Source organism: Chenopodium album, chromosome 22, assembly GCF_948465745.1.
Source record: "Chenopodium album chromosome 22, dcCheAlbu1.1, whole genome shotgun sequence".
Classification (NCBI taxonomy): Eukaryota; Viridiplantae; Streptophyta; class Magnoliopsida; order Caryophyllales; family Amaranthaceae; genus Chenopodium; species Chenopodium album.
This window is the reverse complement of record NC_137855.1, coordinates 852,902-879,938: the sequence shown is the minus strand read 5'-3', so window position 1 is coordinate 879,938 and position 27,037 is coordinate 852,902. Positions and strand designations below refer to the sequence as shown.

The following is a 27,037-nucleotide window of genomic DNA, read 5'->3' as shown; positions in this document are numbered from 1 at the left end:
ATTTTTTTAATTTTTTATTTTATTTTATTTTTAATGAAGTTGTGAATTTAGTTTTCCCTTCCGGCCTTCCAACCAAAACAACAACAACAACAACAACAACAACAAAAAATGTCATGGTAATTAAATTTTCGGTGGTACTATTTCATTTCTGCAAAGACGTACTTCAGACACATATGTACATAATAATTTTCAGAAAAAGTTATAAGTTTGCTACGCATCATATAGGTCTATGGATTACATGATCTTATCGCAAAGCATCTTAATTCGGTGGTCCTTTCTAAACGAACTTAAGTGTATAAAAACAAGCCCTACAATGACTAGTAATTAAATTCTTGTAGGTACTGTTATTAAAAAAAATCTTGTTGGTACTATTTCATTTTGATAGCAACTACGACGTAGTAATCCGTAGAATTTAGGCTTTGATTGATACTAATAATAGAACAACTTTTTATGATACTAAGTGATTACCAACTAAGCAAAAATTAGTACCAAAAAGGTTTAAGAGCTTGAGTCATAAATAAGGATTAAGGGCTTGAAATAGTCTAGATGAACACTCATGATTTGCCCTAGTCATTTTTTCCTACCTATCACATCCATCACATGCATGTAAGCGAAAATAATAAAAAAAGCAACATACCACAAACGTTTTGAATTATTATTGCTAATTTTTCAAAATTTATATAGTGAATTTACTTGTAAACCCTCATTAACTTTGTTTTATATATAAATCACAACAGAATAAAATAAAATTATACATACTTTCTTCTTCTTGAACAACAACGAACTTAGCTTCAACAAAAAACATATACTACGTATATAAAAATGTTGAGCACATCTACCACTGTGATCAACACAACCCCATCACCAAATCTATTGCGAAAACCCTTTGTTGGAGGAGGTGAACAAAATTGTGTTAAACTCTTAAACTCCTCTAGGGTCATAAATAATAATGCATCAGTAGGTGCATTGTTTTTATCAAGAAGGTTGCATGGTGATGGTGGTGTAACTAGGGCACACCGAGCTCGAAACAGTGGCCTTAGAGTGCAAGCAGTTGCAACCAAATATAGTGAACAATCTGTGAAAATTAAGGCCACTGTCTCGGTAAAACCAAGTGTTGGTGGGTTATTGACCAACATCGGCATAAGCCGAGGGGCTGATGATATTGTTGATGTGCTTGGTAAAACCCTCCTCTTGGAGCTTGTTAGTGCTGAGGCAAAACAAAGTAAGTTATTAAATTAAACAACTAGCATAATATACATTATACTTCAATTAGGGGTGTCTAATAATTTCAAAGACAAGATTATTTACTACTAAATTTTAAATGTAACATTGAACAATTGAAGTACTTATTAAGGCAAAATCTTGTACAAGGTTTTTTTTTAGTACTTGTGCCATTTAGATATTTACAATATTTACACACTCTACTAATTAATTGATATAATTTGATTATTCCCGAGCCCAAATTTATCACAAAAATGATTGTATATACCAAATATGCTAATTTGATGGTGAAGGCGTATGCACAATACTCATGGCCTTTCAATTTCTTGACATCAATATATATATATATATATATATATATATATATATATATATATATATATCTAATTGTATGTCACTTATCTAATATGACAGCTGATTTTAGATAGATTATTAAGGGATTAATATATAAAATTAGATTGCACTATGCCTTTAACTAATTATTATATTATTGATTAGAAGATGCAGGATCAGAAAAGGAAAAAATCAAAGGATACGCTCATCGTTCAAAGGTAGAGGATGGAGTGGTGAAATTTGAAGCTAATTTTGTGATTTCACCAGAATTTGGAGAAGTGGGTGCTATTCTTGTTGAAAATGAACACCACAAAGAGATGTACCTCACTGAAATCGTACTAAATGGACCGTCTTTTGATTCAGTTCATATTACTTGTAATTCATGGGTGCACTCCAAATATGACATCCCTGAAAAGAGAGTATTCTTCACTAGTAATAAGGTATAGAACAAACGAACAAACTTCATAAACTTTTTAGATTATCGAGTTTAATTTTAATTGTTAAAATACTCTCAATTCGCGGTATAATTAATTTTCAAACATATACGTACATAATACACAAATTTTTAAAAAAAGCGGGTGTTCAATAATGATATTGAATGGCGGATTTTAAGGACAAAAAAACTGTCCTGGGCACGTGCTTTCCAAAATTAAAGAAAAAGAACTTTCTCTCTCCTTGATTTTCTCCTTCATTCACTCATTCACGCTTTCTCTCTCCTCGTTTTTCTCTCTCTAAAAACCAGTTAACTGCGATTTCTCTCTCCTCCATTGTTGCTTTTCGAGCTTTTTCGAGCTTTTTCTCACTTTTCTTTCACTTGTGAAGTTGTTTATCGCTTAATTGTGGTTAGTTTACTTATTTTTTTGAGATTTTTGTTAGTTTAAATTGTTTTGGTTCTTCGATTTTTAGGTTTTTTGATTTTGATTTTGTTTTCGTTTTTTGTAGTGTTAGTTTCAGCAATGGTGAAGAAGAAGATTACAAAGAAGGCTGTAGATGCTGAAGAAGGTGTGTTTGTTTAATTTTTCATCATTTTTTCGAATTTTCAATTGAATTTTCGCTTATATATGTCGAATTAGTAGTGCATGTTATTTTTTATTGTTTTCTGTTGATTTATTATGCATATTATGATAATTGAATTTCAATTTTGAAGTTATTATGTTTAATTTTGCTTTATTTTATTGTTCATTGTGATAATTGGTTCAAAATTTGATATATATGTGTTGTGGTGTTGTTACATGTTAAACAAATTTTGCATGTTTGTTTTCAGAAGTTTTATTCATTATTCTTCAAGTTTTGATGTTAGGTTTTAGTTAGATTATGAGAATAGTATGCATATCTGCATTGTGTTTGTGTATATGTGTTTGAGTACCAGTAATATGTGCATTGTGCATTGTGTGTGAGTAATATATACATTGTTATTTATATGCATGACAAAGGTTATTTTATGCTTTGAAAAGGGTCACTTTATGCTGTGAAAAGGGTCACTTTATTCTGTCAAAAGGGTCACGTTTGTATTTAAAAGGGTTACTTGTTGTAGTTTAAAGGGTGACTTTATGCAGTGAAAAGGGTCACTTTATATAGTTAAAAGGGTCACTTTATATAGTTAAAAGGGTCACTTTATGCTTGTTAAAGGGTTACTTTTTTATTTAAAAGGGTTACTTGTTGTATTTTAAGGGTGACTTTATGCAGTAAAAAGGATTTTTATGCATATATTCTAAATTTTCCCCTGAGTAATTTGTGAATTTGTAATTTATGGTTATCCTCTGTATTAATTAGATATAGGTGGTTCAATAGGTGGATATCGTTATAAATCGCCTTCAAGGGGAAAAGGAATGGGTAAAGAGCCTGCAAAAAAGAACAAGACAGGTCCTGAGAAGGACAAAACAGAGTCTAAAACTGGGAAGTCTAACATTGTGAAGGCTAAAACTGTGAAGGCTAAAACTGTTCCTAAGAAGGCCAAAGCAGAGTCTCAGAAGGTTAAAGCATCTCCTAAGAAGTCTAAAATTGTATCTAAGAAGGCCAAAGCAGATGCTGAATTGCAAGTAGTTTCTGATTCTGATTCTGATACTGTTGTGTAAGTATAAATGTTTTTTGTTTTGTATTTTTTTAATCATATATATCATGATTCTGATTCTGATTCTGATATTGTTTTACTTATATTATTATTATTTAGGGAAAAAAGACCCTTGATTGCAAGGTGCAGACCACACACATTGGAATTAATGATGAGTAATTTTAGTCCTAATCAACAAAAAGCTGTTGAAGAAATAGGTTTTGGTGGTTTATTACATCTGAAATTGAAAACTTTGAATCGTCAAATGCTACATTGGCTGGTTGAACACTTTAATGGAGGTAGCTGCATGTTCACTATTGCTGCTGGTAAAGAGTTTGTAGTTACTAAAAATGATATATGTGATGTCTTTGGCTTGCCTATGAGTGAGATTGCTGTTCCTGAACTTCAGAAGAATCCTGAAGAAGGTAGTGTAGATAAACGTATCATTCAGTCATGGAGACATGATTATGGTCTTACTGAGAAGCAACCTCTACATTTGTCAAAAGTGGAGTCTAGGATGGTTGATTTGGATGATGGTGGTGAAGAATTCAAGAGATGTTTTGTGCTACATGCTATGTCTAGCTTCTTAGCTCCTACTACTAATAGGACTGTTTCATTGAAGTTGCTGAAGGCTGTGGAAAATGTTGATGAAATCAAAACATTTGATTGGTGTTCATATGTTTTGAAAAAATTAAAGAAGGCTGTTGTGAATTATAAGAATGATGAAAATGCTCAAAATGTAAGTGGTTGTTTGCTAGCTTTGCAAATTATGTATTTTCATCGATTAAATTTCCAAGGAGAAAAGGAAAGTAGTACCCTTCCTTTGATTCAACATTGGACTGATGCGAAGATTAAGAAGCGGATCAATTTGGAGATTAAAGCTGGTGATTTTGGGCAGGGACCATTGGATACCCTTACATATCCCGTTTCACAGCCTGAAGTTAGGGATCCTATAACTCCTGTTGTTAAGCAAACTTGTGGTCAAGGGGCTTCTACAAGTGGTAGAAGTGGCCGCATTCTTGCATTTGATCTTCCAGAAAGTGTGATGACTGATGATGAAATTAAAGAAATTTCAACTGATGTAAGTGCTCTTTTTTTTTTTTTTTATTTAGTTATTATCTCTTTATATGCACTAAAGTTACCCTTTTTGTGCACTAAAGTTACCCTTTTTGTGCACTAAAGTTACCCTTTTTGTGCACTAAAGTTACCCTAAATATTCAGTTATAAGGGTTACTTTATGCATTTTAAAGGGTAACTTTATGCATAATAAAGGGTAACTTTATGCATTTAAAAGGGTAACTTTATGCATATATCATGAATTTTCATTTGTTTTTTATTTTTATTTTTTACATTTGTATAGTTTCTTATTGGTTCATATGTTTGCAGGCTGTTCATGAAACATTTCTTTTGGTCAAAAGAAATATGGATGTATTATTGTTGGTTCAGTCACAGGGTTTTCAAACCTTGAGTGATATGATTGCTTCTCGCAGAACTGAATCATTATCCTCTGATGATCCTGTTGTATTTTCTCAAACACAACAGTTACTTTCTGATCCTCATTACCTGAAGCTTTTAGATGGTTTAATTGAGGAGTGTAACAAGATGAAGTCTATTCATGAAATGTTTCGTGATTTTTATGAACCTGAAGGTCATAACAATGATGATCCTGATAATGAATCTGAAGAAGATTTGAATTTGAATAGGTCTGAGGATGATGTCAATGGTAAAGGAAAAAGTGTTTTGATGAATAGGTCTGAGGATGATGCTGGGCCTTCGTTCTGTAGCAAATGCTTCTAGACGTATCGTCAGAGGCAATAAATCTTTTTGCTCACTCGACTGTGGGCCAGTAGGTGTGGATGTTCCTTTTCTTACTCTGTTTTTGAGGTCTAATGCTCGGATTTTCAAGAAATTGCCCAAGTTACATCAGGAAATTCTTGATTATTGTTTACTGAAGGATGATTCAATGATGAGGAAGTTAAATGTCATTTTTTATAATAATTATATTTTATATGTTTTTTTTCCTTTATTTTTTTGTTTAATGCTTATCTTATTTTTTATTGTTGCAGTGAGAATCTTGTTACTATTGGGATGAATTTTTTAATTCCAAGAGAAGACATGGTATCCCTGGTAGCTCCACTTAGAATTAGATGGTGCATCATTGATTGCTACTGTCTGTATTTGAACGAGAAGGCATGTTTTGATTCTGGTCCTCGAAAATTCTTCTTTGGTGTGAGGCAAAGTGTAAGTAATTTGATTTTTTTTTTATATGCACTAAAGTTACCCTTTATGTGCACTAAAGTTACCCTTTATGTGCACTAAAGTTATTATCTTTTTATATAAACAAGTTCTCATACTTTTAATAGTTTGCATTCTTGCATGTTTGTGAAAACATTGGCAAAGGTGAAGTTTCACAAGCTGTTAATGATTTGCACGGTTTATGGGAAGGTTGGGTGAGCTATGAGAATCCTGAATGTGATATTATGGATGCTGAACTGGTATATTTCATGATAAATTACTATCAAAACTTTAAAAAAGTTCTGTTTTGTGTTAAACTGTCTAAATCAGTGTTTTAATTTTTTCTGTTTCAGATATATTTTCCTGTTCTTATTGAGAATCACTACATTTTGTTTGTTATTGATCATACAAAAGAGGTGGTATATTATCTTGACAATATCATCTGGCGTGATGATGCTCTTGAATATACCAAAGAATTGTCTTCACACTTGGTATGTTTATGTTGATTTCATTGTTATGTTTCTGTTTACTTATTGTTTCCATTTAAATTTTTTTTTTCTTTTTTCTTGTTTTATTTTATTCTAAACTTTTATATTTTATGTCAGTGTGATCAAATGGGTGTTTTTCTCGGAAAAAGAAATCATCCAAAGAGTGTTCAGCTACCTTCTTATAGGTTTCAAATTGTTGAGTTGGAATGGAGAAAAGAAAAAGTTGACAATTTGGACTGTGGGGTGTTTGTTATGTATCACATGCTCCATTTTGTTGGCGAATCGTTCAAATTAAATGAACTCAAAACAGTAATTATTCATCTATTTTGTATGTATTTTTTCCCTTTCTAATGCTTTTATTAATTACATATTGATAAGTTTTTTTTTTTTTTTTTTTTTTTCTGTTGTGAGATTATTGGGAGAAAATTTCTGCGAGGTGAGATTTGTACGACACTGGTGCTGTGTGATTTGAATGAATCTAGGAATGATGTGTTGTCAGAATTAGAGAAGTTCAATGAGAAGAAGAAAGATCCTGCTTATTGCCAAGAAATTGAAATGAGAAGAAAGGATGCAATTGCTGCAAAGAAGAAGAAAGATAATGAAGAAAGAATAATGGCAGCTGAAGTAGAAGCAAAGGCAGAGGCAGACGAAGAGAATCCCAAAGGAAAAAGGGCAAAAAAGAAGACAGACAAGTACACTCCTTCTAAAGGGTGAAATGACTGTTAGAAGCAAAGGTTGATTAGGTCTAGGAGCATTTTTTGAACAATGAAAAAACTTAATGTTTGTGCATATACATCAAGTTAAATGATGTAATTAAACTTAGTGGTTAGTTTTTTGTTCTTTTGGAATACTGATGTATGTGCATACATTAAGTAATTTGAAAGGTTCTTGTGTATGTTTTTTGGGGTCACTTTTGTGCATAAAAAGGGTTACTTTGTGGCATAAAAAGGGTTACTTTTTATATTTGATAAGGTATACTTTTTTGGGTAGATAGGGTAACTTTTATGCATGAAAAGGGTAACTTTTATTGACAAAAGGGGTAACTTTTATTACTTGAAAGGGTAACTATTAACAAAGAGAAGGTTAATTTAGTGGATAGAAAGGATAAGGTATACTTTTTTTGGATAGATAGGGTAACTTTTATGCGTGAAAAGGGTAACTTTTATTGACAAAAGGGGTAACTTTTATTACCAGAAAGCGTAACTTTTAGTGGATATAAAGGATAACGTTTATGCATGAAAAGGGTCACTTTAATTCATGAAAAGGGTAACATAAGTTGATGTTTCCAAGAATTAAATATCTGCTAATAAAAGTGTCAATCACATTTTCATTAAACTTGTCATAGAGTAAAAAAACAAAAGAAAAATAGTTTAACAATACAAGGTATATTAATTTCAAAAAAAAAATGTTCAAAAAAAGATCTTAAAAGAGTCGTAAGTTAGGTGTTTTTGATCCAAATTCTGAATTTGGAGGTGGCAGTGCTGGTTTTCTTTTTCTCTTGCTTTTTTCAAGTCCTCCTTTTGCTCTCTTGCTTCTTCCTTTTGTTACAGCCGTTTTAGGATCAAGTATTTGTGGTACACTTGTGCTTGTACTCGATGCTGAAGAAACATCAGTATTGCTTTGAGTGCTGTCTGCCACATCAGGAATGTTAGAAGCAGCTTCTGTACTTTCTTTCTAAGCAGCAATAGCAAGTAAGTCTTCCACCATTTTAAGACTGTTTCTGAAGCTTAATAATACAAGGTATATTAATTTCGAAAAAAAAAAATGTTCAAAAAAAGATCTTAAAAGAGTCGTAAGTTAGGTGTTTTTGATCCAAATTCTGAATTTGGAGGTGGCAGTGCTGGTTTTCTTTTTCTCTTGCTTTTTTCAAGTCCTCCTTTTGCTCTCTTGCTTCTTCCTTTTGTTACAGCCGTTTTAGGATCAAGTATTTGTGGTACACTTGTGCTTGTACTCGATGCTGAAGAAACGTCAGTATTGCTTTGAGTGCTGTCTGCCACATCAGGAATGTTAGAAGCAGCTTCTGCACTTTCTTTCTGAGCAGCAATAGCAAGTAAGTCTTCCACCATTTTAAGACTGTTTCTGAAGCTTTCTTCCATAAATGCTCTTGTGTCTTCATTTTCTTGACTTTTTAAGATTAGATTGTAGTATTTCCTCATCATTGTTTGCCTCCATGGAATATATTGCTGTTTAGGATCCTGATTCTTCAACCTATCCCATGCCTCTGTTTTTGCAAACTTAGTCCATCTTTTTGAAACATACTTATCTGGTATTCTTGTTACTGAATGCAAATGTAGAATTCTGATGCAATGATAACATAACCATCCAGATGCTTATTTTTGCAAGTGCACCATACAGTTTGGCTCTCATGTATATAGTTTACTTGATGTGCAGACCATGGCTTGTCTTCTAGTGTTACTTGATAAAGTAGGCATTCTTCATTACTGCCTAACATCTGAACAGTTGTTGCCATAGAGTATCCAAACTCCTCTTCAAAATCTCTAAAGAGTGATAAAGTGAAAACCTGTACATCAAAATCATGTAGGTTCATTTAAATTGCCATATATTAGGTGTAATTTATGTAGTTGTCAGTTAACTTTTTACCTGTGCAGCATGCTTTAGCATTCCAGAGAGAGGCAATGAAGTGAATGCTATTGACTTGCTACAGGTAAACTCATCATATTTCTCTGTGCTTCTCCAACGATTGGTTGTCTTCTTAAATATGGTATAAAATTCTGTCAAAGTAGTTGTTTTACTTGCTCTGAATCCTATAGCATGATTAGTGCTTTCACTCCTTTGTGACGATAAGATTCCTGCTGAAAAGAAATCTCTACTAAGGGCAGGACACCATTTGTCTTTCAACTCATACACTCTTTTGTACCAAGAGTGTTCTGTCAACTCATATTTCTGCAACATTGCCTGCCACTTTTCTTCGAATTCTTGTTCTGTCACACACATCTTTAAGCACTGGTTGAATGCAAATTTGAATTCTTTGTCTTTTTTAAGAGCTCCAAATCTGGTTATGGCATTTTGCTCCAAATGCCATATACAAAGTCTATGCCTTGTATTTGGAATCACCTGCATTGAAAATAAAGGGGTCACTTTATGCTGTTAAAAGGGTTACTTTATGCACTAAAAAGGATAACTTTATGCAGATAAAAGGGTAACTTTTATGTGAAAAGAAAAACTTTATTGTCAGATCTCAAATCTGTAAGATGTCAATATAAATCTTTTACCTCCAGAATTGCATTTGCCATTGCTTGGTCCTGGTCAGTGAATATTGAAGTTGGTTTTCTATCCTCCATAGCTTTGAAGAAGGTTTGTAATAACCACACAAATGAATCTGTTGTTTCATCCCCAATAAAAGCACATGCAAACATACAATTATGCCAGTGGTTATTTATGCCAACAAATGGAGCACATATAAGATTATATCTGTTGGTTCTATATGTTGTATCAAAGACAAGAACATCTCCATATATCCTATAGTCTTCTAGCATCATTGAATCTCTCCAAAAGATATTGCAAATTCTTCCTTCTTTGTCAAACTTCACTCTAAAAAAGAAGTTTGGATCCTCTGATTGTTCTTGACTTAAAATGTTCACTAAAGTTTGAGCATCTCCAGCCTCAATTTGTTCCATTCTTAACCTTGAGCAGAAATTCAGGTGATCTACAACACTATGGCCTACATTCTGTTCTCCTCCAGCCTCTGTAGCCATGTAATAGTAAGTGTCCATTGTAGTTAAACCTGAAGATTTCATTGTTTTGATTGCTTCAGTTTTTTCCTTTGTCATTTTTCTTTCAGAACGATGCAAATAATGCCACTGTGGCTTTGTTAGCTCGTGGTTATGCTGAATAACATGAGACACCACCTCAAACTGTCCTTCTTTATTCACTTTTGCTCTTATGCATGCCTTGCAATTTGATCTTGTAATGGCTACTTGTCTTGGCTTTCTTGCTTTTACATTTACATCCTCTTCATCAACCATTTCAACTAACTTTGTTTTCTTCTGACCTGAATGTCTCTTTCCCTCAGCAGAACACACATAGTTTTTCTCAGTTACTATTTTTGTGTGTTGTTTGAATCTAGTTGTATGTTTTCTTATTGAAAATCCCAGTATAGCAGCATGTTTTTCATACAATTCCAAAATTTCTTCAAAAGTTTCTCTTACCACACCAACAAATGATCCTCTAAGATCTAAACCAGAAGCATCAATTGGATTTGTATCTGTTATTTAATACAAACAAATCAGATAATAACCACAGCCAGCATAAAAAAGGGTAGCATTCGTGTGAAAATAGGGTAACTTTTATGCATGAAAAAGGTAACATTTAGGCATTCAAAGGGATACTTTCTGCATACAACTTGAATTTTCAGCATACAATTTGAGTGTAACATTTGTGCATAAATAGGGTCACTTTTAAGCATGAAAAGGGTAACATTTAGACATTCAAAGGGTTACTTTTTGCATACAATCTGAGTGTAACATTTGTGCATAAATAGGGTCACTTTTAAGCATGAAAAGGGTAACATTTAGGCAATCAAAGGGTTACTTTTTGCATGCAATCTCAAAAGTTCTGCATTCAATCTGAGGGTAACATTTAGGCATAAATAGGGTCACGTTTATGCATAAAAAGGGTAACAATTATGTATTCAAAGGGTTCTTTTTAGCATACAATCTCAAAAATTTATAGAAATTACCTTCAGTTGCATTTGTTTTGGTTGTTTGTTCTGAATTTGAATCAATTGATTTATCAGGAACCACTTGATTTTCAGCATTGTGTATTGCGTCTTCTGCATTATCAATTGCTTCTGCATTGTCTGGATGGTTGAATATTGGTACGAATTCATCTCCAAAACAATAAGTTTCTTCTTCTTCTATAATCGATCGATTTAAATCGATTTCAAATTCAGTCTCAACTTGCCTCTGTTTTTGTAGCAATTCGTGAATGAGATTGCTGCATTTTGTTGTATCGAAAGTCGAATTCTCCATTGATGATCGATTTCTGCAATTTGTAAGTTTTCTCACCTTTTTTCTCCTCGATTGATGATCGAATTCTTCTATTTGTGCGTTTTCTCACCTTTTTTCTCCTTTATTGATGATCGATTTCTGCAATTTTTGCGTTTTCTAACCTTTTTTCTCCTCGATTGATGATCGTTTTTTGCAATTTTTGCGATTTCTCACTTTCTCTCTCCTCCATTGTTCTGCGTTTTCTCACTTTCTCTCTCCTCCATTGTTCTGCGTTTTTTTGATTTAGGTATAAAATTCCGTGATTTTAAATTAAGCTATTTTAAAAAAAAAAAAAAAAAAAAAAAACAATAAAGAAGTTGCACGTGAGAAAAACCCGATGTACAGTAAAAATACTGTACACCGGGTACATGCAAATGGAGTTGTACATAATATTATTGTACGATTTGTAATGACCAATTTGCAATGATGTAATATTTGTATGTAGTCTTACTTGCCATCACAAACACCAAGTGGATTGAAAGCATTAAGGGAGAAAGAGCTTGAAAGTTTGCGAGGGGATGGGAAGGGTGAACGTAAGAACTTTGAGAGAATTTATGACTACGACACGTACAACGACCTGGGTGTTCCAGACACGAAACCCGAACTCGCAAGACCGGTATTGGGTGGTACTAAAGATCTTCCTTACCCTCGACGTTGTAGAACTGGACGTCCTCCTACTAAAACAGGTATCTATTCTTATACTTCCCATCACCATTATTGTCATTTATAATTAACGACGAGGTATTTTTTGTTCCTTTAAGTTCTTCCTACTATATATTTCGTACATAAAGACATAAGTACGTAAGTACGTATGTTCTTTAAATTTTTACTATATTCTAATTCAACCACTACTGTTAATGAATTATTAGGTGAAATGACGAAACTACCCCTAATTTATTAGCTGAAATGACCATATTATCCCCTGATTTACAATTTTTTGTACATATTACAACATGCAGATCCAAGGTCGGAGAGCAGAGCTGCCAGTGTATATGTACCTAGAGACGAAACATTCTCCGAGATAAAGAATGCACAATTCGGGTTCAAAACCGTGTACTCGGTCCTACACGCCGTTGTACCATCATTAGAGACCGCGTTGGTTGATCCTGACCTCGGTTTTCCATACTTCACGGCCATAGACTCGCTCTACAACGAAGGAGTTAATTGTCCCGGGTTACAACACCACGAGTCCTTACGGACTGTGTTGCCTAGGATCATCAAAGGCGTCACTGACTTGAAAAATAGTATCCTTCGTTTCGAACTCCCCAAGATATTTGATCGTATGAACATTAATTACTTTCTTAAGTTAACCTACAATTAATTAACAAGTTTGAATTAACTCTGCACTAACCATTTAAGTGTTTTTTTCTAATTTATTTTTATTTTTATTTTTATTTTTATTTTTTATTTTTTTAAAATAATTGGTTAACTTATTATATACAGGGGATAGGTTTTGTTGGTTTAGAGATGAGGAGTTCTCACGTCAAACTCTTGCTGGCTTAAATCCTTTAAGCATCAAGTGTGTTACGGTATGATATGAAAAACTATACATTATATATAATATATAGTATGGGATGAATTATAATATTATACATAAATTATGTGAGTAATGTTGTTAACATACATAAAGTAGCTAGCAATTTAATTATAAATATAGATGCTTATTAGCCTATTTGATTGCTTAGGATCTCATATGAAACGATTATAAACTTGCAATTTTGCAGGAATGGCCAATAAAGAGTAAGTTGGACCCTAACATTTACGGCCCACCCGAATCAGCTATGACTACAGAGCTTGTGCAAAATCAGATTAAAGGCTGCATGACTGTTGAACAGGTTAATTGATTAAATGATCTTATGATAATTAGCTTTAATTAATTTTTTTTCGAGCTTCCTATATGATGAAACAATCATGTATTTTGCAGGCTTTGAAAGAGAGGAGGTTGTTTATAATAGATTACCATGATGCATTTTTGCCTTATGTAAACAAAGTAAGGGAGCTCAAGGGTTCAACTTTGTATGGATCTCGAGCATTGTTCATCTACAATGATGCAACACTTAGACCTCTAGCTATTGAATTAACTCGGCCTCCATTCGATGGGAAACCTCAATGGAGGCAAGTTTTTACCCAAGGAACTTGTGCCACTTCTGAATGGCTTTGGAAGATTGCTAAGGCTCATGTTCTTTCCCATGACTCTGGCTATCACCAACTTGTTAGTCACTGGTACGTTACGAGTTCTCATTAATTATTGATAAGATTGCACAAATTTGAGGAATATGATTTTAATTGTCTAGATACTTTTATATGATAATATAAAAAAAAGAGTTGATCAATACATATAAATTCATGAATATGAGCTAACTACGTTACATTTTTTTGTTTGTTTTGATGAATGTAGGCTTAGAACACATTGTTGCACGGAGCCTTACATAATTGCAGCAAATCGACAGTTGAGTGCAATGCACCCAATATATAGGTTGTTACATCCTCATTTTCGGTATACCATGGAGATAAACGCCCTTGCTCGAGTAGCTTTAATTAATGCAGGCGGTATCATTGAAAGATCCTTCTCACAAGGGAGGTACGCGATGGAGTTAAGCTCTGTCATTTATGGAGCAGAGTGGCGGTTTGATCAAGAAGCCTTACCAGCCGACCTTATTAATAGGTATTAATTAAAACACTCTAGCTAATTATTAATTTGATTGGTAATTGTTAATCAATTTAATTAACTTTAAATTACATGGCGCGGCCTTAAAATGTTGTGTTGGAAAATTCAGGGGAATGGCGGTTGAAGATCCATCAGCACCTCATGGACTAAAGTTAACAATAAAGGATTATCCATACGCGAATGATGGCTTAGACCTATGGAATATCATCAAGCAATGGGTAACGGATTATGTGAACCACTACTACAAAGATCCGAGCCTAGTAGAATCAGATCAAGAGCTTCAAGCTTGGTGGACAGAAGTAAGAACCGTAGGGCATGGAGACAAGAAAGATGAGCCATGGTGGCCGGGCCTAAAAACAAACGAAGATCTAATCCAAATCGCGACAACTATAATATGGGTGACTTCAGGGCACCATGCTGCTGTCAACTTTGGACAATATGCCTATGCAGGGTACTTCCCTAATAGGCCAACACTCACTAGGACTAAGATGCCTACAGAAGACCCCACTGACGATGAATGGAACAAATTCATCGGAAAACCCGAGGATACGCTCCTTGGATGCTTCCCATCTCAAATACAGGCTACTAGAGTTATGGCAATTTTGGATGTGCTTTCAGGTCATTCACCTGAAGAAGAATATTTAGGTGAAAAATTGGAGCCTTGTTGGGAGGCAGAGCCTATGATAAAGGCGGCTTTCGAGAAGTTTACCGGGAGATTAAAGGAGTTGGAGGGGATCATCGATGAAAGGAATGCTAATGAAGCATTAAGGAACAGACATGGAGCAGGTGTTGTGCCTTATGAATTGTTGAAACCTTTCTCTAAACCTGGTGTCACTGCTATGGGAGTTCCAAACAGCATTTCTATTTGAAACTAATATAGAACTTTGGGATAAATAATGAATCAATAAAAACTATGTAAAACATATATATAGTTCATGATGAAGTCTATATGCAATAAGTTTTTGGGTCTTTTTATTTCAGTGAGTTCAATGTAAGAAGTTATATATGCATGGCCTTTAATTTGCTAAATTTTCCAAATAAAGTACAAGTGTAAAGCCAATTTTACTTGTTTGATTTGAAACTAAAGAATAGATAAATTATAATAATTCATTTAATTCATGTTTTTTTTGGTGCAATTATTTTATTCATATCTATTGATGTGTTATACTCCGTACATCGTATATGGTATAACGTTTTGATAAACTTGAGCTATCTATAACTCTATATTAGTATAATTAAGTACATAGACAAGTTTAATAGATGAATAATACAAAATGTCAAAATATGTCAATTTTTTTAAAAAAAAACAGAAGTGCATAGAACAAGTATGATATTGGTCAGATTGACATATAGGCCAATTAGGCAAGACATGAGGGGTCCATACAAGAGTGAGTCATTAGCAGTGTGGGAACAAGCACATTATTTTTGAGATTTAACAAGAGTCTAATAGGCTAGCAACTGAGTTTTAACGAATAAGAAAAAATATACTAGTAAAATTAAGGGTCTGTTCACATTTACTGAACTGAACTGATTGGAACTGAACTGAACTGAATTGAGCTGAAATGAATATTTTATGTGAGAGGGAAATTAAGAGCTGAACTGAACTGAAATTAAGTAAATGTGAACAGGCCCTAAGTACTCCCTTTGCCCTCAATTTTTTGCCCAATTACAAATAGATGAGTAAAACTTTGATCATAAATTTCAATTAATCAATAAGTAATAATATAGTTATGTGAGATGTTGTTAGATTCAATCCGTCTCATTAATTTCTAGTTTTTATTTTTGGTGACCTGACCTGAACTGGACCAGACTCGAACCAATCTGATCCGACCTTGAGCCGAAACCTAACTAGTCCTTAAAATTGACTTGACTCGACTCGAACTGAACACAATCCGAACTAACCCGTCTCGAACTCAACCAAAAATCGTTGACCCGAATATAACCCAAAACCCTAATTGACTCGACACGACCCAAATTCATGTTAACTCGAAAGCGACACACACATTTTTTTTTTTGAGGTAACACAGTTAAGTATAGAGAGTATAACCGGGCCTAAAATATTACTCACACATTTACGCGCATTAAGCAGTACGGAATTAAATTTCCAAAACCCCAAAACACTTCTTCTTCTCAAAAACTCAGGGGAAATTCCCTGTTTCTCATGGTGAGAAACGAAATTTGTTTCTCATGGGGGCATTTTCGTGAATAAATCAACAACTTTTTCAATATTGTGGGCTCCACAGTTGAATAAAGTTGAAAAAGTTGTTGATTTATTCACAAAAATGCTACTATGAGAATTCGTTTCTCATCATGAGAAAGTGGGGCATCCTCAAAACTCAGAGCTTTCTCCTTTCCATCAATGGCGTCAATTCCTTCTGAAATATTGGACAATGAGATTCTCCCTCGTTTACCGGCAATTTCTCTATTGCGTTGGAAATGTGTTTCTAAATACTACAACCAATTAATTTCAAGCCCAGAATTCATTGAACTTCATCTTCAATATTCGAATTCGTCTTTCAACAATAGGATGATAATTCTTGATTCAAATTCTGGAGATGATGAATTCAAATGTGTGAAAATTGAATCTATTGAATTTTCACGTTACACCCTCAATTTCCCAATTAACAATTTGAAACTATCGAGTGTGGGTTCCTGCAATGGCATCGTCTGCTTCAAGAGTTCTTCCGGAATAATCATCTTGATTAATCCTTGTTTGGGTACGTATCGCATCCCTTTGTTTCGTCATCGTTATTTGGCTAAAACTGTTTTTGGTGTTGGTTTTGGGTTTGGTTTTTCTAATAATAAATCGAAAATTGAGAATGATGGTGATTTCAAGATTGTTGCTCTTGTAACCTATTCGGAACTCAAAGTACGTAAGAGTGAAGATTTTGATGCTGAAATTAGGTTTCGAGATGTTATTGTGTATCGATTGAAGTCCAAATGTTGTTAATTCCTCCTCAAGATTGTATGGGTGATTATGCTAATGGTGTGTTAATTGGTGAAAATATATTACTACCTCCGATCCAAATTACTCGCAACTTTGGGGTATTAGGCGTGAGATATAAAATATTCCAAAGTTGCGAATAATTTGAACTGGAGTTAGTACATTGGATATTTTGGGTTACAGACGATAATCAAATTAGAATCGGAGCCTTTGATGTTAAAGGTGAAAAGTGGTTGGACAACGTTCCATTGCCGCCTTACGAAGAAAGTAATGAGGAAGAAGGTGATGGTGATGATGACGATCCCGGGGATCGCTCCGGAGATGTTATAAATATGGCAGCAATTGATGGATGCTTAACTCTGTTGATAAATAATCCGTATAAACCCGAGGTTGAATTGTGGGAGATGAAGAATTACGGGGTGAAAGACTCGTGGATTAAGTTGTTCTCATTTTCAAGTGATTATATGTATGGGACAACTACATTCCTACCACTGTCTCATCATCAACCAGCATTTTATGCAATTTTGATTTGGATCGAATATCGAGCCGTTGGGTGGAAGCGTAGCCCCGGAGTTTTTTGGCATAAAATTCCTATAGATGAGGATCAATCACTTCTTGGAGGAGGGTATAAGATTACTGTTAGTGGACCATCTCAACTAAAAGCTTAAGCTGATGGTTGAGGCCCAGGAATATGTTTTTATACTCTATCAATTACATATAAAGATTATATGTCTTGTGTAGCCATGTTTCAAGGGTCGTTGGTACGCCTTCTTGATAGTCGGAAGCTTCCTACCAAGAAGCGCAAGGTATAACTATGCAATTTTTGTTGTTGTTTGTTGCATGTGGTGGTGCTTGAAAGTATTAGACCTTTAGAGAAGTGTATTTGTACATTCTTAGAGACCTCTTAAAATTAAAAGTGATCATTTAGTGCCCTGTAACCTTTAGGAAAGCTGACATTAAACAAGTAAACATTGAGGTAAATAACTTTTCTGTGATTCTGTGCACTGATATAGAATAAATGTTGCACTATTAATTAGAACTTGAACTTTTTATAATTTCAGCTGCCATTCATGCTCGACCACCTTTGTCCTGTCCTTTTGGCCACTGCTATTTCGGCCTGTCCAACAAAACAGCACCACTAATATTAGCCTAAATCCTCCTTAGTCACTAGCTGATCGCCACCAACAAGAAACTATTGAAGTGCTTTTTTGATCAGTATCATCTGTTTCAATTCCCTCTTTTTGGTATGATAGTTGGGTAGAGGATGGTTCCTTAAGAGAGCTAGGGATCGGAACCACCACCCATAGGCCATACCATTTGGGACTGTGGGATCGGAAAGCCTTTGACGTTTAATCTCTATCCAGTATCCTGATACTATGTGCCTATGTGCAGTAGCTAGAAGGCAATATTATGTTGACAAAACAAATTAGAGTATGTGACTATGTGTCATGGTCTAACTTGGAACTTTCTGTTTCCCTTTAATTATATGTTGTGAAATTTTGAAACAAAGAAATTGATTATGTCATAATAAAGAACATGTATTGATTTCTTTCGAAAACAAAAAGACCATGTATTGATGAAAGCAGCACTGCAGCTGCAGGACATAGCAGCACAGAAGCAAGAGTCAGAGCAATTGGTACCTTAGCTCATTACTTGGCTGAGTCAGCAGCAGCAGAAGAAGAATTGGAAGATCAAGAGAAGGTTCTGGAAGGTTGTTAGTTTGTTAGAGATAATCTTTGTAATAAGAGAATATAAATTCTGTTTTAGGCTTTATTGTTAGCTGTTTTTTTGTGATCAAAAGTTTAGTGTGAAACACTTTTTTTTGGGGGCTGCCCAGTTTATCTCTTTGATTGACAAAATTTGTCAATCTATTTTGCCATCTCAGCAATTGAGGTTACACACTGATGAGTCAGATTAGTAAGTAGACATGTAGGCATGCGAAATTGAACACCTAGACAAGCGACATTATAACGTCGGCAACATGGTAGGTTGACACCGTTAACGTCGGCAACATGGTAAGTACGAACAACATATCTAATTGAAACTCAAATTAACAAAATTGCTATCAATTGAGTCACACATTTAAGTCATCAATTAGTGCATTAAATAACAATTGTATAATTAATCAACACTGTAAATTACTAATTGAAATTCAAATAAACAAAATAGCTTACTATAGTGTATAACTATGAACTCATCACTTACTGAGTACAAGAACAATTCTATTACTTGCCGTATATTTAACTGATTCACAGAAATCAGTAATGTATGGATAATTTAAACAACAATTAAGTCATCACTTAATGAATCATCTTCTAAGTTGACATCATCAACACTATCTTCGTTCATTGCACGCCTCCTTTTTCCCAGATGAATGATTCCCATATACAATAAATATCCAATCTGAGAAACGATAGGTTGATCAAGATTTTCTTTTAATTTGTTTTTTTTTTTAAAAAAAAAAAAAGACTGCTCAAGCTTTTCCTGTTTCAATGGAGATTGGAGAAAGAGAGTTGAGTTTTTCGGAGGAGGCAATATGGGGGATTTTATTTTGGAGCTTTGGACAACGATGCTCCAACGATTACTGATACATTAGCTTACAATATTCGAAAATAGCGTAGTGAGGAAACCAAGCGGCGAGTAAGGTAGAGGTGGGAGTGGAGCTGAGCTAACCCCATATTGAGGTTGAATGACGGAGTACATGAGCGTTAACTTTCTTGTATCATCCGTGTAATACCCGTGTTATGAAGTGGACTGCGCACTCAGCAGCAACATGGCAATATGAACATGTCATCACGCTGATTTGACGAAATGGTCCCTGTATTTAATGAGTGAAAAACCAAGAGTACCCTTAGATTGACAAACTTTGTCAATCAAAGAGATAAACTGGAAATTGGCGCTTTTTTTTGGCTATTTTCCTGTCTCTAAAATCTCTCTAAGTTTAGTCTTTGTAACTCAGAAGTTTTGATGAAATCAATGAAGTTTTGGTGATTTTCTTATTTTTCTACTGAGGAATTCTTCAGTTTTATTACCATGAAACAGCCTTGCGAATTTGCGATGCTGTCAAGAAAGCATTCACCCTTGCTTGGACTGCAAAATCTCTCAAGACCAACCAGCTCCTCAAAATAATCCCACTCCCCATCCTGTAGAACCAAAACCAATTAAACCTTCCTATTTGCTTTAAAAAAAACAACCCTTCCTATTTGGACCCATACATGTTAATGTTGGTGCTTTTTATTAATGCTTAATAAACCTTCCTAATTGCACCAATTAATGCTTTTTAACTTGCAAGCATAGCAGTTACTAATGGATCCTTAATGATGTGAATCCTTAATGATTTCTACTCTAAAGGACAGAGGTTTGTAGACATATATGTGAAATTGTGAATGGATCAGACAATATATATATACTCGTAGTATAGATTGGTAAATAAGTCACCTTACAATTAGTACATATCAAAATCATTAAATAGATTGATACACGTTTTATTTTATTTTATTTTTTTTATTTGTGAAGGAGTAGTGTTAGATAATATGTTTATATTATCTTGTGAATATTCTGTAAAATATATCATTGTGTAATTTAGGCTTTCTCATTAATTGAATATATATAGGATTTACAACCTAATTATGAGATAACCTAAATTACACAAAGATATATTTTACAGAATATTCACAAGATAATATAAACATATTATCTAACAAGTAGATTGATACACTTCGTATTCAATTAACCAGAATAATCCTAATTAATACTCCGTAAGAGCAACTCCAATGGTTGTAGCTAGGGACTTGCTTGCAATTACAATAATTCCCTAGCTATTAGCTTGACCATTGGAGCTAGAAAACTCAATTAGCTTGGCTAAGCAAATTAGCTTTGCCAAGCTAATTTGCTAGGGAATTAAACTTGCCAAAATGAAAATGATCATTGCACCAATTAAGCTCTTTCTATGTATTTTCTATGCAACAACTACTACTAAGCTAATAGCTAGGCATTGGAGCAAAAAGTAGCTAAAATGATAATTAGCTTAAAAGCTTATGTGTCATGACAAGCTAATTGTCAAATTAGCTTGCCATTGAAGTTGCTCTAATACATCCCTAACTAAAGAAAAAATAAAATAGAGTAACATATAGTTACCATAACTAATGATAGCGTGCGGAAAAGTCTTGGACTCGAATAAATCATCACCAATTTTACAGGACTAATCGTTACTATACTACAAGAATTTGGCATAGTCGGAACTTAAAGTTTGCTTGCATAGAAGATGGACACGGAATTTTATTAGTATCATGTCGTCCTGGACTACCTAAGTTCGTGATCAAATGTGATCCAGAACTCGGAAGAGCCATCAAGATTGAATTAAAGGATGTACCCGAAGATTTGGATAATGGCTCGTTCTTGCAACCTTGGGTGGAAACTATTGTCCCCATATAAATTAAAGGATGTGCCCGAAGATTTGGATAATGGCTCGTTCATAATACAGTATGTTTCTGTTTAGGAAAGACTATATAGAGAGATTTAAATTTTCAAAGCTGTAATAATACTCATATATAATAAAGTTTGTTATTGAAATGCTTTTGTTTTAATCATCGTAGTTAATTATTTATTATTGTTGTTGTTTGCTTCATTTGTGGTTTTGTAAACTACTCCCTCCGTTTCATGATGATTGTGTCCGAATCAGGAGTACTCTGTAACATTAATTTTACCCTAATGCTGAGTTGGGTTTGGATGACTGTGTCCGAATCAGGAGTGGTCCATTTATAAATTAAGATAGGACCACTAAATTAAGATGCTTTGGAGATAAGATAATGTGTAATCCATGGACCAATAATATGATGGCTAGATAATTCAAAGATTTTCATTGGAATAAACGTGAATCAGATTAAAATCTCCAAAAATTATTGTAACAAAACATTGTACATATTAACATATGTCAATTTTGTCATCTTCTAAGTATGACAATGACGAGCAATTGATCATAATTACTCGAATTAATCAAGTTTTTATTTTTAATCAAATCAGCCACAAGGGTATTATAAATAACGGTTGGGAATTGGGAGATTGGAGGGGACGAGTTTAGAATTCGAAAGTATTGTACATAGGTCTTCGTCTTTCAATCTTTGCTAGGAGTATGCATCTATGGATGAAGGAAATGTGTAAAAGAATAATTATAAACTAGTGTGTATCCCGGGCGATGCCCCGGGTTGCTAATTTGTGTACTTCTTGCTTCAATTAAACAATAATGTTGGACTATTTGTGTAGTTAGTGTGTGTAGTGGTTTGGGCATTGTCTTGGATGTCACTTTTTTATTATTTTTTTTTTTACATCATATGTATATATATATTAATCTTGTGAAAAATAAATGAATTATATTACCTCTAGTTTACTTTTTATTTAAAAAATGAAAGGAATGATATAATATTATGTGAAACTTGAAACATCAATAATAGTTCGTTGGTTGACACTAGGCGAAAAAACCATTTGGGCACCGGTTCAAAACCCCCCTATGCCACCGGTTTTGAACCGGTGGTCATTTGGGGGTGGCAATAAGTCAAATACAAAGCCACCGGTTCAAAACCCGGTTCAAAACCGGTGGCAAAATCAAGTATTGCCACCGGTTAACCGGTGGCAAAAGACAATTCTCGCTTTTTTTTTTTGTATTAAATATAAATGCCACCGGTTAACCGGTGGCAATGTATATGTCATGTACTTTTTTTTTTTTTTGGCTTTTTTCAAAAAGAAATATAATTCAACAATTAAATCAAAAAAAAAATTAGAACATCAAAACACAAATCAAACAATATCGATAAATATAATGGAAATTTTGTAATATATAAATTACAATATAGATCAATAAAATTGATCAAGTCTTTTCTAAAAAAAAACGAACAATTACAACATATAAAAAAATATTACAACATCAAAATCAAAATTCTTGCATCTTGATTCTTCGGCTTGATTCTTCGATTTCTTATCTAAATCAATATACCTGAACCAATCAAAACAAAAAAAATAAATTGATTAAAATAAATAAGGTGCGAAAAAAAAAACAAAAACCACGAACTGATATGAAATCCAACCCAGAAAAAAACCCAAAAAATTCAACCCTAGAAAAAAACCCAAAATCACCCCAGAATAATATCAAACCCAGAAAAAAAAATCCAAAAAATCAAAAAAATCGACTTCAAATCGATTAAAATTACCCCAGATTATCCCAAAATAGATTAAAATTAAAAAAAATCGAATCAAAATCGATTAAGCCCAAAAATTGATGACCAAGAACTCGTAAAAATAAAACCCATAAATTAAAAATAAAATAAAAAAAATCTACTTCAAATCGATTTAAATCATCCCAAAAAATCCCGAAATTAATAAAATAAACAAAATCGAATTACAATCGATTAAACCCAGAAATTCTACCACAAAAATTCTCAAAATCACCCTAGAAAATTCCAACAACAATCAAACCCAAAAAAATCAAGACATTTAACAAAAATAATTAAACCCAAAAACCCTAACCTTGAATAATTACACCCATAAACATGCATGCACTGAGCGAGGGTGTTGTTGTTGTTTGGACTTGGTGGCAGCCGTGGTGGCGGTGAGACAAGACGAGGGAGAGGAGAGAGAAGGAGAGAAGGAGACGAGGAGAGAGAAGGAGACGAAGGAGATCGAAGAAGGAGATGAGAAGAAGAAGGAGATGAGAAGGAGAAGGAGATCAAAGAAGATGAGAACAGAGAAGAGAGGGGAGAACAGGAGAGAGAAAGAGGAGAGGGGAGAGGAGAGAGAAGGAATATGCGGCTGATGATGAGAGGAAAAGGGTAGGGTTTGGGTTTATAAGGGGTTTTTTTTTTAACTCATTATTGCCACGGGTTCAAACCGGTGGCCTTTCCAATTTTTGCCACGGGTTTGGTTGAACCGGTGACAATTGTTTTTGCCTCATCCCGCCACTTAATTAAGCCACCGGTTTACAAAAACCGTTGGCCATTGAGCGTTGCCTTTTTCAATTTTTCTACTAGTGTGAGATGGTAAAAGTATTACCTATTTATATTGAATTGGAGGTTATGGGTTTGAATCTTGTTGAAAGTATATTTTCATTTTGTTGAATGAAGTAGCTAGCTTGTGTCGCGCATATACGTTGGATGATGACGTGGCATTGTGACATAGGTACACATACTTTGAAAAGTGCCACGTGGCATCGTTCCTTTAAAAAGAACCCCTTTTAATATATAGTATAGATTTACGAAATTATTGAAACGTAAGCACTAAAAAGGATCGCCAAAAAGGGTAAGTGTGACGCTCTTTTAGAAATCAAGGAAATACTAATTTACCAAAACCTCGTTAGTAAGGATAATTAATGATTTTCTTAGGTCAAAAAAAAAAAAAAAAAAAAAAAAGCCTCACTTATCCAGATTTTGAAAGGGTGCTCTCATTTTAATCCTCTAGTAGGTGTATCATGTATGTGTATTTGTGTATAGACATGATACACGTTGTTGACTAATTAATATGTAATCAATACCCCGTATATCATCATTTATTACTTAGTGTATTTTTATCAAGTATCATTAATTACTTAGTGTATTATTTGAGTAAGTTTCTTATTTATTGCGAAGTATATCATCTATAAAATGTTGTACTCCCTCCGTCCCTAAATTACATTCCTGTTTGTAAATTTACACGGGAATTAATTAAGGAGGAAAGAATAAGACAAATAATAATAATGAGATATTGCAATGGAAAATACAAAACATTAAATAATGTTTTTGAGTAAAACAAACATAGATTAATGATTAATCATGACATGTCATCAATCTTTTGCAAAAACAAAGACCAATCACATGCTTTTAATTGAAAATTTTTAACCAATCATATTCATTTAAATTAGGCACAAGGATTTTGAGAAATTATGAGTGAGATTAGGAAAGTATAAGTGAGAAAGCATTAACTATACAACGGAAAAAGAGAGCTGATTTGGGATATTTGAAAAAAAAAAACTTACTAAAAATAGAAAGGAGGAATGTAATTTTTGAATACGCACCCAAAATAGTAATCAGGAATGTAAAAAAGGGACGGAGGGAGTATATAATACATTTAACAATGTTCTAGTCATCTAGTAGGTGTATCATGTGTATGTGTATAGAGATGATACACGTTAGTTGCTGACTAAACAATATGCGATTAATTAGAATGCATTCATTAACCAACATTCTAGTCTTCTAGTAGGAGTATACAATAAAGTGTGTATATATGCATTAATCAGTAAAATTAATTAAACCTAATCCTACTCGTACTACTTACCCTTGATTTTTTTCACACTGCCTCTCATTCTGTGATGACCCTCCTAATTCCTATTATTCATCTACCGTCACCCTCTTCTAGATTTTGTCTCCTCTAGGCCCTTGTTTTGTTCCTTTGATTGAATTGGTTTTTTTTTTTTTTTTTAACAGAAGGTTAATCCGAGTACGTTTACAGAAAAAACATTGATAAGAGTACAAAAAATTATTTTGTATGTACGCAAACTCTCTTAAAATTGAAATAAAACCGTCCCAAACAATAAACTATTTTAACACGTTAAAGTTAACCTAGAAAACATGTACGACTTTTCCCTCATCAAGTTAATTTAGTAGGAGCTCGTCTAACTACTATATGGAGAAAGGGAGGCCAACATTTACGTTTCAAATAGACCAAATTAAAGTGTACGTCAAACTACTTTTCTTGCAAAGATTTAGGTGAACTGTCATTGCCAGGCTAATCTTTAGTTAATTGACTTTTATAGTCTTCTACAATTAAAAAGATTAGGTCTTTAACAGGCATAACTTTGATTAATCAAATCATCAAGGTTGATTTGGTTGGTGTAAAGTGTTGGAACGAAAGACTTTTCGTTTTTCTTCTTTGTTTGAAGTAAATGAAGATGGTAGACTTTCTTTTTCCCACGTGAAGAAAAAAGGGATTGTGTTAGAGATAATTATATACTTAAATTGCTAGATAGAAGAACTAAGGGTCTTTCACATTTACTTAATTTCAGTTCAGTTCTGTTCAGTTTAGCTCCAATCAGTTCAGTTCAGTTCAGTTCAGTTCAGTTCTTAATTTCCCTCTCATATAAAATATTCATTTCAGCTCAGTTCAGTTCAGTTCAGTTCAGCTCCAATCAGTTCAATTCAGTTCAGTTCAGCTTAGTTTAGTAAATGTGAACAGGCCCTAAAGCATCTGAGATTAGAACAAACTAACTTTAATTTGCTAAGATAGGACTCAAGCATAAATTGATTAGAACTAGCAACATAAATGTGTCGTGCCATGTGTTGTTTAATTATACGTGCTGGAAATACTTGACATTATTAAATAATTAACCTGATTTTTTTTGTGTCTGATTTATATTGTGCTGTCGTACAATATTAAAAAAGAGTTACCCTCGTACATTAATTTATCATCAATGCCATAAATAATTAGCTATTTTTCTTAGGTGGATTGTGTTGTGCAGTGTAAGTTTCATGTTGGAAATCTTAGTACTAACCTGACTTGTTCAATTATATGTAATGTCGTGTCGTGTTGATCCGCTTAATTGATTGGTTTGTAAACCTTTGTAAATAACCGGTTATTTAATTTCGTGTCGTGTGAGCTAGCTTTTGTCAATTCTATTTGAAATTAAACTTTTTGTGTGTGTGTGTGTGTTGGGGTGTTTGGGGGGGGGGGGGTGTTGAGGTATTTATGTGGATGGTTGACTTAAACCTTAATCTCAAGATTGTCAATTGTCAAGGCTTTAATTAATTTAGATAGTTGCAGTGGCATCCATAAGACCAGCTATTCACTTACTCCATAAAGTTTTGGTGTACACATGTAGACAGTGATTAAATTTCCCTTTTTAACTTATTGAACATTGTTCTAAATCTGTTAGGAATTGGCTGGAATTTTTATTTAGAAGTGTCAAAAATTGACACAACCGACCCTATAGGAATTGGCTGGAATTCAATTCGATATAAAAAGCTCATTTCAAATTTTGACTCTATTATTACAATATTATAGAATAACTACTCAATTTTGAAATAAACCCGACCTGACCAGGTATCACCAAACTCGACCCAGTTACTTGAA

General features: G+C 33.7%; 3 protein-coding genes and 2 long non-coding RNA genes across 6 annotated transcripts; 4 read left to right on the top strand and 1 right to left on the bottom strand.

Moving 5' to 3' along the window:
• The first annotated feature begins 822 nt into the window (after positions 1 to 822).
• Positions 823 to 14,873, top strand: LOC145606177 (linoleate 13S-lipoxygenase 2-1, chloroplastic-like). The gene is made up of 9 exons (XM_081662227.1): positions 823 to 1,222; positions 1,723 to 1,994; positions 11,782 to 12,022; positions 12,296 to 12,616; positions 12,780 to 12,865; positions 13,061 to 13,171; positions 13,261 to 13,559; positions 13,735 to 14,001; positions 14,114 to 14,873. Exons 1-9 carry the CDS (start codon positions 823 to 825, stop codon positions 14,871 to 14,873), a joined length of 2,757 nt encoding a protein of 918 aa, XP_081518353.1.
• LOC145605111 (uncharacterized) lies at positions 2,156 to 5,436 on the top strand. Of its 2 annotated transcripts, none has more exons than XM_081661132.1 (4): positions 2,156 to 2,556; positions 3,346 to 3,625; positions 3,725 to 4,685; positions 4,991 to 5,436. In XM_081661132.1, the coding sequence occupies exons 1-4, from the start codon at positions 2,511 to 2,513 to the stop codon at positions 5,399 to 5,401; spliced, it is 1,698 nt and encodes a 565-aa protein (XP_081517258.1). In that variant the 5' UTR covers positions 2,156 to 2,510; the 3' UTR covers positions 5,402 to 5,436. The 2 variants fall into 2 exon arrangements, with proteins under 2 accessions (XP_081517258.1, XP_081517257.1); XM_081661131.1 differs by having other exon boundaries at positions 3,328 to 3,625.
• On the top strand, positions 5,464 to 7,224 carry LOC145605112 (uncharacterized). Its single transcript, XM_081661133.1, has 5 exons — positions 5,464 to 5,845; positions 5,968 to 6,099; positions 6,193 to 6,330; positions 6,445 to 6,636; positions 6,739 to 7,224. Exons 1-5 carry the CDS (start codon positions 5,693 to 5,695, stop codon positions 7,039 to 7,041), a joined length of 918 nt encoding a protein of 305 aa, XP_081517259.1. The 5' UTR covers positions 5,464 to 5,692; the 3' UTR covers positions 7,042 to 7,224.
• LOC145605113 (uncharacterized) lies at positions 7,748 to 11,631 on the top strand. Its single transcript, XR_014105004.1, has 5 exons — positions 7,748 to 8,018; positions 8,237 to 8,377; positions 8,937 to 8,992; positions 11,084 to 11,164; positions 11,265 to 11,631. It is a non-coding gene; the product is annotated as an uncharacterized LOC145605113 (long non-coding RNA).
• A 7,848-nt stretch (positions 14,874 to 22,721) lies between the features above and the next one.
• Positions 22,722 to 23,785, bottom strand: LOC145606101 (uncharacterized). Its single transcript, XR_014105215.1, has 2 exons — positions 23,468 to 23,785; positions 22,722 to 22,937 (listed from the first exon to the last, which is right to left on the bottom strand). It is a non-coding gene; the product is annotated as an uncharacterized LOC145606101 (long non-coding RNA).
• Between the last annotated feature and the right edge of the window lie 3,252 nt (positions 23,786 to 27,037).